Raw genomic sequence first — 17,805 nt, forward strand, 5'->3', positions numbered from 1 at the left:
GAATGAGCTCCCGGGTGATCTGCGGGCCCTGCGGGATTTGTCAACTTTCCGCAGGGCCTGTAAAATGGAGCTCTTCCACCAGGTCTATGGTTGAGGCTGGGGTCAGCAAATCAGGGACATCGCTCCCCCCCTAGGAGTTGGAATGTACGCTACTCCCCTATCCTTTCCTCTTCACCTCTTAATAATTGGGGGAGGGATGGGATTTTTAGCTGCCATGTTAGTTAGTAGATTGATATTTTAATGGGAATTTTAATGGGATTAGTTGTTGTGACCCGCCTCGAGCCTATCGGGAGAGGCGGGAAATAAATATAATAATAATAATAATAATAATAATAATAATAATAATAATAATAATAATAATATTGTAACCTGCGACCATCCATCATCTGGTTCTCCTGTGTAACAAAGCAACCTAAACATTCAGAATATAAATGAGCTAATGACTGGAAATCATACTTGTGGGGTACGGGTTCTTGTTTGGTGTTTGTGTGTGTTGTTTGGTCATAACTAGGATTATTAACAATGAGCTTCACATCAGGGTAATATTATTTTAATGAGCAAACCTCTCCACCAAGAACAGGCACTAAAATCATGTTTAGTCCGAGAATTCATTACGTCAGCATACTTTACCTCATCCAGGACTTCAAGGTTTACCAAATCATCGTCGGGGGAATATTTCTCAGGTGCATCAATGCGATAAGGCCTCCGAGTGTGTATTCTCTCGTGCCTGTAAAAGGGTCAGAGAACCTGTGTGGATATGTGACGTTGCCTTAAACTAATTCAGACCAAATGCACTACCCAAGATAGCATGGTATTCTTCGCACTGGCTTAACAGTAATTTCCCAGAAGTCCAGGAAATTAAAGTCCTTTGAGGGGGACCACTGATCTCTAACAATGAATTTACCATACTATAATTCATAGGATTAATGAGAGGTAGATAACTGTTAGACTAGTATAGACTTCAATAACTTTGTAGTACAGATAAACAAGATGAGTAAACTAAATTTTATGCTGTACAGCCAGGGCTGGTTTATCCATGTAGCAAATGTATCATATGCTATGGGCCCCGCACTTCCAGGGGCCCAACACAGTGCCTCCCCCCATGGATCAGGGCCATAGCCTTCCTCCTCCCCCTTTCCCCCTCTTTAAGGACACTTATAGTGAACCCCTTTTAACTGTGGGGGGCCTCACTGCCCCCAGTCCGGCTACTCTTCCTGCAATCGTACTCTGCTTCCCTCCACATGACCATGGGCATGGTAGGAGAATGGAAGTGAGTGACAACTTCAGGCCATGCTACACAGGGTAATACAAACAAACGCCATTTCACCCTGCCAATGGGGGATGAGTAGAATGGGCTTCACCACACTACCAAGGGACAGGGTGGAGAGCCCAAGGAGGGCGGCCATCTTCCCAGCTTTCCACGGTGTGGGAGGGTGGCTTGGGCTGAACCGGTTTATCCATGTAGCACACGTAGCACGTGTTATGGGCCCCACGTTTCCAGGGGCACTGCATTGTGCCTTCTCCCCATGGATCAGGGCTGTATCCACTCCCCCCCTTTCCTCTTTAAGGACATTTGGCGTGATATCCCTTCCCACTGTGTGTGTGTGTGTGTGGGGGGGGTTCCTCTGCCCCAGTCTGGCTGCTCCCATTGCAATTGTACTCTGCTAGGCCCCTGCAAATCCTTAAACTGGCTCTGGTGCTATAGCCCCCATGAATCCTGAAACCACTCCTCGGCTTGGGCACCAAATCCTTACTAAGGCTAGCTCTGAGCCTAAAGCACACGTCCTTTGGAAGTAGATCCCATTTAATGCATGGGGAGTTATGGGTATTCTACCTAGGACTGAGAGGAAATGCTACAATTCTGGAACATACCATCTTTATTAGAATATACACAAGCCTGCACTCAACTTTTATCTATCTGATTGTAGAGCAGATAGGGTTTTTTTTAATTCAAAGATTCCACATGCAGTCTGAAGTCCTTAATTCTACCAACTGTGTCATTCCGCACATTATGTAAAGAGACTATCACTTCCAGACATGTGCATTACTCACACAAAATGCACCAATAAAAACGTTTTACCCAAACGCCATTCATTACATTGAGTCCACCTTGTTGTATGTTAGCTCCGCATCAACGTTAAAAAGCCAAGCAAACCCAGTAATTAAGATTTTCTTCACCCCCTTTACCTTCCTGTTTGCCAAACCGTCTTGCTGGCTGGTTGTGGAAATGCTCCAGGATCACATTTCGGATCCATGCTATGCTACATTCCAAAAAAGTGTTCATCCCGCTTCTCTTAGTGGGCGCTAAACCTTCTGTCTCAAGCCGACCCCCTTAGAAGCAAAGGCATGCTGTCCCGTAACCCCTGTATAATCTGATTACACGGGAGGGATCTCTGAACGCGCTGATGTACCTTTCATTTTGAAATGGGGCGAACCAATGATGACCAGAAGCATTTTCAGCCAAATAGGAGCATACCCTTAGTGCAAGCCAGAAGAAATGCCTGCAACAGATACAATCAAAGGGGGGAAAGAGAGTACCCCCACCGAGACACAACAGCACCCCTGCTGTGCAATATTTAACACTGATGACAACCTGACAGATTGCTTCTGTGCAGAACTTGCTGTGCAAAGGAAAGCAGCAATCTCTGCCAAACCAAACAGAACAATGGCGGGATTTGTCGGAGCAGCGAGAGCTCAGCTATTGTCTATGTACAATGGGCAGTCTTTCCCCCCTCCCGCCCCCCAAACAGAAAAGGTATTCTTCCTTCATGATTGGAAGGATAGCTGCTCCTTTCTTCTCTCCCTACCCCTTGAAAGAAAAGAAAAAAGTTGACATGCACAAGATGGATAACAAAATTAAAACTGCACAAAGGAATTGCGACAAATTGATGCAGAAATGGAACAAAGCTTAACAGTCATACAAATCCAACAGGGTTAGGAATGATCGCTGAGCTCAGCTTCTCACTCCGCTGCGGTTACTGGATGGGGCCATTGGAAAGGGACACCCAGTCCGAGGAGCAATCTTGATTTAAACCGTGCCTTCGTGGCATTGTGTTATGGCAAGCGGCATGAGGGATGACAGCGTGCAATTGTTTCTGGTACTTCCCCTAGGAGTCCTACAGTCCTAAACAGAGTCATATTCGTTTAAACCCACTGACTTTAGAGGATTTAGAGCACTGTAACTCTGCTTCACTTTGCACAGTAAACCTGTGGCCGTCGGGATTTTTTATTTGTTCAGAACTAGAATGAGTTATATCAAATGCTTCCAGACATAAGCCTAGCCAAATGGCAATTCATAAAGACCCTTGGTACTAGGGATGGCAGCCTCCAGGTGGGACCTGGAGATTCCTGGGAATTACAGCGATCTCCAGAGTACAGAGTTCAGTTCCCCTGAGGAAAATGGAAGTTTTGGAGGGTGGGCTCTGTTGCATTGTACCCCATGGACTTCTCCATCCTCCCCAGGTTCTGTCCCCAAATCTCCAAGAGTTTTCCAACCTGGATCTGGCAACCCTACTGCTCCCACCTCCACCGGTAGCCAGGGGGATCTGGAAACCCTAGTTTTCCTTGGTCCCCTATACAATGAATAATAGAAATTAGAATTAGTCTTTTAACAAGAAGTGAAAGGGCAAATAGTTTTACTAGAGTGTTTCTGTAACTATCAGATGTACGATATATTAATGGATCTTAGTTTCTGTTTTTGCCAGCATTCACGTTTTAGTTTTATCTACTGTAGTGCATAAAGGTAAAGGTAAAGGTATCCCCTATGCAAGCACTGGGTCATGTCTGAACCTTGGGGTGATGCCCTCTAGCGTTTTCTTGACAGACTCAATACGGGGTGGTTTGCCAGTGCCTTCCCCAGTCTTTACCATTTACCCCCCAGAAAGCTGGGTACTCATTTTACCGACCTCGGAAGGAGGGGAGGCTGAGTCGACCTTGAGCCGGCTGCTGGGATTGAACTCCCAGCCTCATGGGCAGAGCTTTCAGACTGCATGTCTGCTGCCTTACCACTCTGCGCCACAAGAGGCTCTTAACTGTAGTGCATAATTGACTTATTTTAAGCCATGCTGTTAGCCACCCAGAGCTATCTAGGAAGGGTGTGATAAAAATTAAATTTATTATTATTATTATTATTATTATTATTATTATTATTATTATTATTATTATTATTATTATTATTATTATTATTATTATGTTAGCATCCCAATAGGGGAAAATGTTCCAGTGGTTTTTACTGGACTTATGATTGTTTTCCTAACAGATATTGGGTGCGGGGGATGAACAGCCTCTAAGAGCTTTCTGTTGTGGGTGTCACATTATCTGTTGCACTCTAAACTTCCCACACAATGGCTTTGAAAAGCAAAGTTAAAAAGAAAGAGACCGGTTAAGAAGCAATACAGAATTCATTTAATTAACATAATGGAAGTTCTTACTGGGAAGTATAATAAAGTTATGAATTCATTATCAGGCCTTTTATACAAATGTGAGCACTCTATGTTTTATCTTCCATGTTCATTGTTCTGGAGTTTTATTGTTGTGTAGGTTCTCAGCTATGGTTATGCCATTGGAGCCTAGTTACATACAGTGTCCTTGTGTTAATTTAAGTAATATGAACTTTGGATGGTGGTACATTTTGAAGGGGGGGACATTGGATGGTGGTACATTTGGGGGGGGACATTTGACGGTGGTATATTTAGGGGGGGACTTGCAATCAGACACTGATCCTTCACCCCTCTACAGTGGGGACAGCCTACAGGTGTGCATAGAAACTGAGATCAGTTTGGATCCTAGCTGTTTCAGCAGCCGTCATCAGAGAACAGCCACACAAAATGGCCTAAGCCTAGTTGGGTCTTGTAGGCTCTCCTCAATTTCTGCATGCGCAATGCTTGTTAAGGATCAGAACATGATGCACCCGGGGAAAGAGCTTCAACCTTCTCTGTTGCCCTATTCTTCCACAGTCTGAGACAGTCTTTTAGGGAAAGACTATTTGGAGAATCTCACATCTGCCCAGAATTGCATTTCTAATTCCTCAAGTCGCCCAATGGGACGTGTCTTCAAAATCTCACCAAAGGTTAGTGGGGAGAAATCCAGACATTGAAACTATTGCTTGATGAACTCATTTCCATGACTATGCATTTTTGACCAACAAAGTACAAGGGGACAAAGTGTTACACATTCTATACATCTCAGCAATTTATTTAGTTTTTCCCGTGCTAACAGTCCTCAGCCGGTTGTTCATTCAGTCCAAGCCTGCTCTGCAACTTTACTCTGCTTTCACAAATTATAATGTAAACACGATAATTGTGTGCAATTTTTAATTAGATTTCTAAGCTGGGTAACAGTACCATGGAGAGCCATCATTAAACGAAAGGGGGAAAACCCTCACAAATGCTAAAACACCACTTCTATATTTCCCTATTCCTGGCCACCCAAAATCAGGTCTTATATCATTTTGGGGGAAAGATCAGGCATGGACAGACGTCATCATAGAGAGTAAGCAAGTGTACAGGTGTGGGAAACCCACCGACAACGTCTTTCTATATCTCTTTGCCATTTTAACTTGATATATCTATACGTGTTAATCAAATTTGAGCTTGGGGATACAGTGTACTCATAGTGCTGCCCTTTTATATGAAGACATTTCTAATTGCCGAATAGCTTTGCAAATGAACCAATTATCAGAATACAAAACTCCCACTGTTTTTCTCCCTTGGGCAACAGGAAAAGTAAATGTCACATTACAAAAGGCTTTCTTTTTAACCCAAATAGCTCAAGCTGCCATTGAAATTCCTTAATCAAATTCACTAAAACATAAAGACCTCTCTGCATGTATCTGTGATAGCTGGTTTTGCAACATGCACCACCACAAAGGCAATATCAGGAATATTACATTCCCCTCCAGATCCTTGGCTGGCCTCATCAGTTTCCACTCTGTGTGCTGCTGAAACATTGACAATACCTAATTGTGAAGCAAAGCACTCCTGATTACTCCCAAGGGTTAATGTGAATAGTAACAAGTTCATGCAATCTTACAGGTGTTCCTAATTCAACTTCTCTGCCTACATGACCTTTATCATCTTCAGGTCCAGAGTTAGGAATGGGAGGAGGGAAATCAGGAGTGATAAGGTAATTTTCTAGGGGACTCCAGCAAGAACATGTCCTGATTAGATTGTCATCATCATCTAATGACAGTGGACCAAAAAGCTATCACTGGGCTATGAGTTTGGTGAGGAAAGAGATTGAGTTCTGATGGATTAAAAGCCTGGACTATGATATGCTTACATTGCAACAGACAGCAATGTAGAGAAAAGCCTTTGCCCATGGGACTGTGCCATCTAATGCAAGTTTCAAATGCGTTAGATTTTCTTGTTTTCTTGGCTGTATGATTTTTAGAGTGCTGTGCTGCTTAGAGATAAAACTATTTCTGAATATTACTGAAATAAATTTCATATATTTTTACAAAGCTTGTGTTTTCTTGTACACACTAAGGCAGAGTCTGCACTTACTTTGTTTATTCCATTGTCAATCCAGTTGAATCCAGATTGATTTGAACTCGAGTCTTCCTCTCCCCTCCCCCTCCCCATTGAAATAGGAAAGTGTTCTGTACATGGCCAGGGTAGTTCAGAAGAAGCAAATGGAGACTCTTTCTTTGTTTTCTTTAAGGGGGGAGGATCCAAGAAGTCAGAGGAGGGAGGCAAAAATCCTTTCTTTTCTTGAAGGGAGGGGGGTGGAGAGGATCAAAGAAGGCAGAAAAAAAATCCAAGACGGACAGAAGTTGAGAGAAATTAGGGGCTTCTCCTTTAAGGCAAGTTTGTCACATGACCACCTGTGGCCAATCATGGGTTCTCTACCACGGAGGAGAGCCCAGATTCAAAACAATGTGATTTGAAAATATATTGAGCGTTAAAAGCACTCTAAGATATCACACAATAAAGGTAGGGTCTCTCTAGATCGTTTCCTTCTTGCTGCAGAAGGAAAATTTAAATCGCCCCAAATCAAAACGGAAATCGCATTCTGTGTCGAGGGCAGGGACTGAATCGACCTGGGATTGGAATAAGAGCGCCGTGCAGTTTACACCTAGCTCTGGGAAGCTACAGGGTTCAGATGTGGAATTCTTGACACTAATGTTTATTACATCAGCTTGATGTAGTGTTTAGGAGCGCCAACTTCAAATCTGGGGAGCTGGGTTTGATTCCCTGCTCCTCCACATGCAGCCAGCTGGGCGACCTTGGGCTTGCTGCAGCATTGATAGAGCTGTTCTGACTGAGCAGTAATATCAGGGCTATCTTAGGGTGTCTGCTGTAGGGAAAGGAAAGGGAAGGCAATTGTAAGCCGCTTTGAGACTCCTTCTGGTAGAGAAAAGCGGCATATAAGAATCAACTCATAGAATCATAAAATCATAGAATCAAAGAGTTGGAAAGGACCTCTTGGGTCATCTAGTCCAACTCCCTGCACTATCCAGGATACCCTAGTGCACATCCGCTGTAACCTGCCACTCCCTTGAACCTTCACAGAATCAGCCTCTCCATCAGATGGCTATACAGCCTTTGTTTAAAAATTTCCAAAGAAAATTTGGAGAACCCACCACCTCCTGAGGAAGCTAAGAAACCGCTCTGTCAAGAACTTCTTCTGGATGTTTAGACATAATTTCTTTTGAATTAGTTTCATCCCATTGGTTCTGGTCCATCCCTCTGGGGCAAGAGAGAACTCTTATTATTATTATAATAAAAGGATGAGGTTATGGAACACTGAGAGCCATTTCACACAATATACAGGAGTGGTTGATGCAGGAGTGGTCTCTGTGGTGAACACTATGGCCCATTATGCACGGCCGCCGAAACGGCGATTTCAGGTCACATGGAAAACGCGGAGGGGGAAGACGCGACGCATACCGGTTATACACGGGGCGGGGCGCGACGGCGGCAAAACCCAGAGTAACCGATTATGCACGCGCCGATCCGGGCGCCGCGTCTGGTTGCGCCCCGCTCACCCGGAAGCTGCGCTTTCTTCCGCGTTTCACTGACGCGGCTTTTTCGGCGGCATGCACCGAAGCTGCAGCCGGTTGCAGCCGGCTCCGTGCGTTATCCGTGATTTTAGTCGCCGCCATTCCACCCCGAATGTGCGCTAAAACCCCCGTGCATAATGGGTCTATAGCACTAAAGGAAACTTACTTGTTGGCAAAACTGAACATACAGGAAACATGTACCCTTAGACAGTATGTTTAGTGGGGGTGTCATCTTGGCCAGAACCCTCCAAAATCTAGAGTAATGCCTACATATCCATAATGGTGTGCTTGGTACCGAGGCATGTACTCTATGCTTGGTACCGAGGTATGTGCTGTACTTTCACCACAGCTAAATGATGACAGGAAGCTGATCACAGAGAGCCAAGTCTACAGATCACCTTAAATTCTGCATCTAAACAGAAGAATGTGTCATGTTCCCGTCCGGCTCATGCCATGGTGGCTTGACCAATGTCCCAGGATCCTCTCGGGGCAGCTGGCTGGCTTTCTCTTTTGGAACTGGGGTCACTGTGGGTGGGCAGGGAGTTGTGAATTTCCTGCATTCTGCAGGGGGTTGGTCTAGATCAGGGGTAGTCAACCTGTGGTCCTCCAGATGTTCATGGACTACAATTCCCATGAGCCCCTGCCAGAGAATGCTGGCAGGCGCTCATGGGAATTGTAGTCCATGAACATCTGGAGGACCACAGGTTGATTACCCCTGGTCTAGATTACCTTGGAGGTCCCTTCCAACTCTGATCCTATGATTCTATGATTTGGGCCTGTAAGCCAACTGGGAGCCAACTGGTCTTATGCATGGCTAGGGAAGCTATGAATTTCTCCATAAACATGGTTCACATGTGATGTAGGCCCTTGCTGATTGCTAGGTCTGTTGGATTCACACCAAACAAACAGAAATGCCTGCGGAACAGATGCTGCCAATAAAGACCAATCAGCAACAATTACCATCACTAAGGACTATTTAGAAGGACACCAAGGAGTAGCAATTTAGTAAAACACAACATGGATTGATGACTGATTTATATGTTTTGTCCTGCAGTCATGCAGCAAGGACAGTGATGGCATGTAGAACTCAATCAGGCTGCATGAAATATTACATGCGTATGTCCAAAAAGCTGGTGGCACCATACTGCATCATTAGGAAGGAATACAGTCAAGCAACCTACCAAACAGCAACTAATATTTCACCAAGCAGTTGAACTGTTCATCAAACTACTGGCACCATTTGCAACCAGAGAACAGGATGGGAGTCGAAAAGCAGGGCTTTGAGCACCCTTACCTCTGTCCTTGTTGCATGGCTGTTTTTAATAGCTCAATCCAGTCAAAAAGCTTTCTGCTGCATTCTGTACTATCTGAAAAATCTGGTTTTGAGCATGGAAAAAGCTCACAGGTTAGCAAGGAAGGAATGCCATAAGGGCCAGGTTAGACTCTTTGCAAAACAATTGCTTTGGACAAGGGATTCCGGGTGGGGTGACATTTTCTGACTTCCAGGTTCCATCTCTGTAGAATCAGAGTGCAGGAATTTTTCCCTAAATATGTAAGGCAAGGTCATCATGGCATAAGCAGTGTAGTGTACACAGACTTTTAAACAAAAGGTAAATGTTCCTACTCAGATTAACAAATTTTTCTGCTTAAACATAAAACTGTGTATCCTTTTCAGGAAAATAACGTCTTGAGCATAAACTTAGTTGGGTTATAAGATGAAACATAAGGGGTTGGCTCCAGCCAGCTCTAGCCCTATACCACCCCGAGACATCATGGTGAGGGGCGGTATAAAATTGAACGAACAAATGAATGAATGAATAGTAAAATGAGGAAGAGGAGTCATTTTGACCTTCCTTAGAGGCTATGGAGGGTAGTGTGTGAATCTCATGATGGGAAAAAAACACAAGATATAGTCTGCAGTGAGGAGGTGAATCCGGTGAGGACAAGCCAAAAAACAGGCAGGATTTCACCAAAGTACACCAAAGCTGAAGTAGCTTTCCATTTTCAAGGTAATCATTAACCCACAAGGCCACATCTCCAAACAAAACATTTTTGCCCTGTACCTGTTAGCTCCAAATTTCTCATAATTTTCCTCACACTGTCCTCTACCCCTCAAAAAAGTTAACAAAGAACACCTTCTGTTTAGAAGAGGCACAGAAGTAATCTGTTCCAGATCCTCTCTTTCACTATCCTTGAGCAAGATGGGATTGAGAGGTTTAGCAAGGAATAGAACAGAACAGACCCAATGACCTTTAATTACAGTCAGAGAACCGTCATCCCAGTGCAGTTCAAATGCTGCTTAATCCATTAAGGATGCCAGAGACTTCTGTATGAGTACATTGGGCTGGCATAACATTTTGCAGGATCGACACGAGGCACAGCCATAATTGCAGCATCATAGATCCCATGATTGTAATAAGAATTCAGTATAATTATTTGCATTTGCAATGTCATCAAACTTCCCAACAGTGGATTTCTTGCCCACAGGTACAGCTGTCAAGTTTGCGATCTTTCCCTTGGTATTTACCTGCTAGTCAATGTTGGGAAGTATTGCATTTAAACCCATGTAATTCTGCATGCTCATCATTTTACGATCCAGGAGCTATTCTTGGGGGGAGGGGGGGAGGTGTTGCCTGTTGTTATTTGTAAATCCTAGTATGTACAGAGGAAATTACAAGCTGGCTACAAGCTAGTTTCCTGCAGATAGCTGCTTTCAAGAGGGAAATGGGATTGGCAGAAAAGCTGGTCCTAGTTGTAAGACCCCACTCCTAATGCCAGACTACTGGATTAAAAAGCCATCCAATAAAAGACATCTTAGAGTGCTAGCATGGCCTGCTGGACAGTTTTTGGTTCTCAATCCCAGTTTAGCTAGGGATTGGCTGGATTACTTTTGTCAAATTAACTGGTTTTCAGCCTAAATCAAGAAAAGGACGGGATGATGTTGGCCTCTTTAGGTGGCCTATAGGAGAACATCCAGAATACAATAGTCTTAAAATCTTAGCGCCTTATAAATGAGATTTGTACAGGCACTGCAGGCCCATGCTTAGTAGCTCGGACAAGATTTAACAATGTGAATGTACTGACCATAAGCTGGCTGGCTCAGAAAGCAGAGTTGATCCCTAAACTAACATAAATACCAAACCATGTAGCTTATACACCAGTATTACGATAGATCTGCTTCTCACCTGCCTCGAAAGCTCCTTCCTGGGGTCATCATGTCAGCTGTGACTTCAGAGCATGTTACACACACACAAATTTATGCAGCACAAGTAAGAACCGAGCAGAATCAACACTTTAACAGTACCAAGCTTCCATTGAAGCTCAAATGCTGGCTATTTATTCTGATATGATCACAGTCAAGATGTAGCTTTGAGTATATTTCTCAAGCACCATAATATATGTATGAAGCAGAGTTCTCCCAGGGGACTACACAGCCCTTCATCAGTTGATCTTTCCATTAACGGCACTATGGCCTGAGGAGATTCCAGCCATTCTAAGTGTCTACATGACTGACCCCTGCTCAGCCTAGAGATTTGGGAAATGAAAACCGCAGTATAGTAAACTGCTAGGCAATACATCAAATTATTACATGCAAATCTCTGTTCAGGCATTTATGCACACCAGCATGAGATCTGTATTTGTAAACGGGGAGGCCGTTTAAGAAGATGACATTTATGCATTATTTAGATATTTATACACTTTTCTCCCCAGTGGGCAACAAAAACGGCATACAATATTGTTCTCCTTTCCTCACTTTTATCCTCACAATATGCCTATAATATAAATTGGGCTGGGGGGGGGGGTGCTGGGCCATGGTCATCAATGAGATTCTTTGTCAGCGTGGAGATTCGAATCCAGGTCACCCACATCCAGTACACTAGAAGAAGAGGAGCTGGCTTTTTACACCCTGCTTTTCACTACCCAAGGGACCCTCAAAGCAGTTTAAAATTGTTTTCCTTTCCTCTCCTCATAACAGATACCCTGTGAGGTAGGTGAGGTGGAGAAGGCTCTGAGAGAAATGTTCTGTGAGAACAACCCTGATATAACTGTGACCAACCCATCAGGCTGCATGTGGAGGAGTGGGGAATCCAACCCAGCTCGGCAGATTAATGTTCACCACTCATAATCACTATGCCATGCAGGCTCTCATCATCATCATCATCATCATCATCATCATCATCATCATCATCATCATCATCATCATCATCATCATCATCATTATTGGATTTATTCCCCGCCACTCCCTTGCGGCTCGTGGCGGGTTACAACATCTTAAAACCCCATTAAAAATCCATTAAAACAATAATTACAATTTTAACATTACTAACTAACATGGCAAGATCGGCAAATCAACTTCCCCCCACCCACTACTGGCGGGTGGAGAGGGGATCCTGGTGATTTACTTTGGTCCTAGTCCCAAATCCCGGGGGGGGACGGACATAGGTCTATGTTGTCAGCCTTGGCCTCAACCATAAGCCTGGCGGAAGAGCTCCGTTTTGCAGGACCTGCGGAACGATGAAAGATCCCGCAGGGCCTGCAGCTCTCCCAGGAGCTCATTCCACCAGGCAGGGGCCAGGACCGAAAAGGCCCTGGCCCTGGTCGAGGCCAGGCGTGCTTCCCTAGGGCCGGGAACGACCAACAGATTTTCACCCACAGAGTGCAAATCCTGCAAAGGGCATAGGGCGATAGGCGGTCCCTCAGGTATGTAGATCCCAACTCGCGTAAAGCCTTGAAGGTTAGAACCAAAACCTTGAACCAGATCCGGGCAGCAATTGGCAACCAGTGCAGCTGCCTCAGTACTGGCTGGATGTGGGCCCTCCAAGATGTGCCAGTGAGGACCCAAGCAGCTGCATTTTGCACTAGCTGAAGTTTCCGGATCAAGGACAAGGGAAGGCACGCGTAGAGCGAGTTACAGAAATCTATTCTGGAGGTGACCGTTGCATGGATCACTGTGGCTAAGTGTTCGGGGGACAGGTAGGGCGCTAGTAGTCGGGTCTGGCGCAGGTGGAAAAATGCCTGGCCTGCTACTTTTTTGACCTGCGCCTCCAAGGTCAGGGAGGCGTCAATGATCACACCCAGATTCCTGGCCTGGGACGGGATGGTAAGTTGTGTCGCTCCCAGGATGGGTAAGTGCACTTCCTGTTCCCGCCCCCTAGTCCCAGCCACAGGACCTCCGTCATGGAGGGGTTGAGTTTCAGGCGACTCTGCTCGAACCATTCTGTCACCACTTCCAAACATCTGGCAAATGGTTCCAGGGGAGAGTCCGGGCGGCCGTCCATGAGGAGATAGAGCTGGGTGTCATCAGCGTACTGGTGGCAACCCAGTCCAAAACTCCGCACCAGCTGGGCCAGAGGGCGCATAAAGACGTTGAACAGTGTGGGGGAGAGGACCGCGCCCTGGGGGACTCCACAAGGAAGTCTATAGGAGCACGAGAGCTCATCCCCCACTGCTACCCTCTGGGTCCAGTCCTGGAGAAAGGAGCGTATCCAGCGTAAAGCTGTGCCTTGTATCCCCGTGCCGGCGAGGCGGTGGACCAACAGTTCGTGATCCACGGTGTCAAAAGCGGCCGTCAGGTCCAGAAGAACCAGCACTGCCGCCCCGCCCCTATCCAACTGGCGACGGAGGTCATCCAACAGGGCGACCAACACCGTCTCCACCCCGTGGCCAGGTCGAAAGCCAGACTGATATGGATCAAGTGCCGAAGTTTCTTCCAAGAATGCCAGGAGCTGGTCTGCTGCGGCCCTTTCAACCACCTTGCCCAGGAACGCCAAGTGCGACACTGGGAGGTAGCTGGCGGGGTCCCGTGGGTCCAGCATGGATCTTTTCAGGAGAGGGTGAACCACTGCCCCCTTCAGCTGCTCAGGGAACTCCCCGGAATCCAGGGAGAGGTTGATGTTGTCCCTGAGCTGGCCTCCTATCCTCTGGCCACCTCCTTTGAGGAGCCATGACGGACAGGGATCAAGGGGGCAAGTGGTTGCCCTAACCGAACCTAGCAACTTGTCCATTTCGGGTAAGGAGAGCCGTCTAAAGCCATCAAACATCACCCCCAAAGGTGGCAAACAGGCCTCCAGTTCGTTTACTGTATTAACTGTGGCGGGAATATCACGGCGGAGTGATGAGATTTAGTCCGCAAAATAGCTCGCTAAAGCCTCACGGCCTAGTTCCAATTTGCTACTATTGTGGCGCCCCTAAAGGGCGGTAACAGATCTAATTACCCTAAATAGTTGGGCCGGGCGAGAGCTTGTGGACATGATTTCCGCGGCAAAAAATTCATGTTTTGCCACTTTCACCGCCATCTCACACACCCTCATAAGCGTGCGATAAGATGTTCTCGTAGCTTCGTCGCGAGTCTTCCGCCACACTCGCTCCAGTCGTCTCACTTCCCTTTTCTTCTCCCGAAGCTCCCGGTGTACCAGGGAGCCCGTTTGAGTCGAGGGCAGAGAGGACGTTTAGGGGCGATCTCATCTATAGCAGCTGACAGGCGGGACTGCCAGTCCGCCACCAAGGCCGCTAGTGAGTCGCCAGGAGGCATCGGGTCCCGCAGAGCATTCCGGAATCCAATTGGATCCATGAGTCTCTGCAGGTGGGCTAAAATGCGCCCGCCACCCATTAGATCTTCAAAAGCTTTAAGACCCTTCTCTTGAAGTTACACAGACTATTTTTAACTAATTTGTAAATAATACTTTCAAATGAAATCTCTGGGCAGATACTTAGAACACAAGGATCAAGGTAGAATGACCGGGGAAGTGTTGTGGAACACATCTCCACTATCATGTCACTTGTCTTGCATTTTTAACTTTGTTCAGTCTGGATCCATGTGTCATCCAAGGACCTTTCAGAACTACTGTCTTCAACTGTAATGTTGCAACATGTTCCAGCACCTCTACAGGATTGGCTCCAAAAGATGGAAGAACCTCAGGCTCTGACATTTGTGGGACCACCTTTCCTATTATGCCCACCCCCCCAGAGGAGATTAAGGTCCCATAGACAAAATTTGCTCAGGTTTCCCAATCCCAAGGGATTAAACTGGCTTCAACCTGAGCCAGGGTTTTTTGGGGTGAAACACTGCAAAATGGGATCAGAGCTCTGCAGAAACTTCAACAGTTCTGCAAGACTTGATTAGAGTGATAGGTAGGAAAATGGAGTGTACTGCGAGGTTTTATTCATAGTTTTATCTGTAATTTTAATAGTATGATGTATGTATGTTGGGAGCCTCTTGTGGCGCAGAATGGTAAGGCAGCCGTCTGAAAGCTTTGCCCATGAGGCTGGGAGTTCAATCCCAGCAGCCGGCTCAAGGTTGACTCAGCCTTCCATCCTTCCGAGGTCGGTAAAATGAGTACCCAGCTTGCTGGGGGGTAAACGGTAATGACTGGGGAAGGCACTGGCAAACCACCCCGTATTGAGTCTGCCATGAAAACGCTGGAGGGCGTCACCCCAAGGGTCAGACATGACTCGGTGCTTGCACAGGGGATACCTTTACCTTTACCTTTTTATGTATGTTGTATGATATAAACCAAATGAACCTGTTTGCGAGGAGGCGTGGTCTATGAAACCAGTTATAAATAAATAAATTATTTTTTTAGCACAAGAAGTTTCAGAGATCCTGGGGCTCCTCCTTTTCCTGTCAGGTGACCCTGACATTATCAGTGATGTTGTGTGCTAGCAGCTCAGAATTTCCTTGCTGCTCCCTGGGAATTAAAATCGATTCCAGGTCTGGAAAGGAACACTGTGTTAAACCAAGACGGTTCTTTAAAAATATTTGAAGTTAGGATTCCTAGCAAATAAAAGTAGGCAGTTGTTCACCTCCGATGGCTACAGCAAAAGCCGGTGTTTAAAATTTGTTTCTCCCCAATGAGGACCTAAAGCTGCTTATGATATTCTGCTCCCTTCCGTTTTATCCTCACAACAAACCTGTGAGATGCATTAAACCGAGAGTGTGTGTTGTCATTTGGGCCGTTTTCAAGGGAAGAGGATACAAACCTGGGTCTCCCAGATCCTAGTCCAACACTTGAAGCGCTACACCACAGTAGATCTCTTTTGTAACTATGTCTCTATTTCATCTTTTACATATTTCATGCCTATTAGAATTTGTATTGCTCAAATGTTCAAAGAAAGAGTGTCCACAGCGAGGGTTAAAGAATGGCAGCATCTAATCTGGAGAACTGGGTTTGATTCCACCCTCTTCCACATGCAGCCAACTGGGTGACAGTAGGCCACTCACAGTTCTCTCAGAGCTTTCTCAGTCCCACCTACCTCACAGGGAGTCTGTTGTGGGGAGAGGAAAGGTGTTTGTAGGTTGCTTTGGGACTATGAGCACTGAAAAGCAGGGTATAAAAAAACAGCCCTCCTTCTTCTAGTGTATTGGAGTAGAGTGTGGGTGACCTGGGTTCGAATCCGCACTCTGACAAGGAAGCTCATTGATGACTATGGGCTAGTCCCCCTTTCTCGGCCCATTTTATATTATAGGCTTGCTGTGAGGATAAAGCTGAGGAAAGAACAATGTTGTATGCTGTTTTTAGTTCCCACTGGGGAGAAAAGTGTATAAATATCTAAACGACGAAATAAATGTAGCCTTTTAAATGGTCTCCCCGTTTACATAAACAGATCTCATGCTGGTGTGCACAAATGCCTGAACAGAGATTTGCATGTGATACTTGATGAATTGCAGAGCAGTTTATTATATTGCAATTTTCAGGGTATAAAAAATCTGTTCTTTTTTTTTTTTTTACCAGTGTGTGTTCAGAGGCTATTATTTTTGGTGCTGAAAGGAGAGTTCACACACACACAATTTTTTATTTTATTTTTTGCGTCGTTCTGTTATTGCATCTTAACCCAGCCATTTGAGACTTATGCTAAGTTTTCCCTCTGTGTCAGTTTTTTTGTTAACACTTGGGAAGAACTGCTGTCAACAGCAAAGAGATTCTCTCTGCCTCTGCTTGTGTAGGGAAGACAAGAAACACACAATAGCCACATTTCTCCAGCAAGTCTGACCAATTCACACTCTTGCTTTGGAGCACTGTGCAAATAATCCCCCTTGCAGTAAAACCTGGAAGGTCAAGCTCACCTTGAAACAGCTTCCATTACGTTCCAGGGCTTATTCCCCCCCCCCCCGCCCCCCAAGTTTTACTTTAAGCCTTCTGATGTTCAAATAGCACATTCACTCCGTCAGGGTATGTGCATACATTTTTATGACTTATGAAATTGTGACATTTAATTTTCTTCATCAACATTAGCAGGTATTTATTTACAATAATGGTTTGCGGCTTATCTAGCGCTAGACAAATTTCATATTACAAAATGATTGCCCAACAGAGGAAGAGTGTTCATTTGCATTTAAATTCACTTTTAGAGCAGTGAAATCCTGCCACCCTCTGGACAGCCACAGAAAGACACATCTCCTGCAGCTAACCCCAAATTGCACTTGGAAAGAAGACTCTCTTGATAAACATAAAGTCCCAAGGTTCATATAAACCAGGGGTAGCCAAACTGCGGCCCTCCAGATGTCCATGGACTACAATTCCAATGAGCCCCTGCCAGCGAATGCTGGCAGAGGCTCATGGGAATTGTAGTCCATGGACATCTGGAGGGCCGCAGTTTGACGACCCCTGATATAAACAATGGTTGGGACTAAACAAGACAAAAAAGAGTCCAAGTCTGCATTGCAAGCACGGCTAAGCAAACATAATAACCTACGTAGTTTTGTTTTGTTGTGTTTGGCACTCTTTCCATAAATCACTTAATGATTCAAGTCTGGATTTTTCTACAAAAACCACCACAAGATATGAGCGTGTTTCCTGTTAAAA

The 17,805-nt window shown here is 45.4% G+C and overlaps 1 protein-coding gene across 7 annotated transcripts in view; it reads right to left on the reverse strand.

Annotated features, from left to right (window-relative positions):
- The window catches only part of MYO3B (myosin IIIB), a 327,845-nt gene that overhangs the window by 181,243 nt on the left and 128,797 nt on the right, over positions 1-17,805 (reverse strand). For all 7 annotated transcript variants that reach the window (XR_013228041.1, XR_013228040.1, XM_077319759.1 and 4 more), the window contains exon 10: positions 631-727. Coding sequence is in view for 5 of the 7 variants with exons in the window: in XM_077319759.1 (XP_077175874.1) it covers positions 631-727 (97 nt within the window). In the remaining 2 variants the exon portion in view is untranslated. The remainder of the gene's footprint in view (positions 1-630; positions 728-17,805) is intronic.

Source organism: Paroedura picta, chromosome 2 (assembly GCF_049243985.1).
Source record: "Paroedura picta isolate Pp20150507F chromosome 2, Ppicta_v3.0, whole genome shotgun sequence".
Lineage (NCBI taxonomy): Eukaryota > Metazoa > Chordata > Lepidosauria > Squamata > Gekkonidae > Paroedura > Paroedura picta.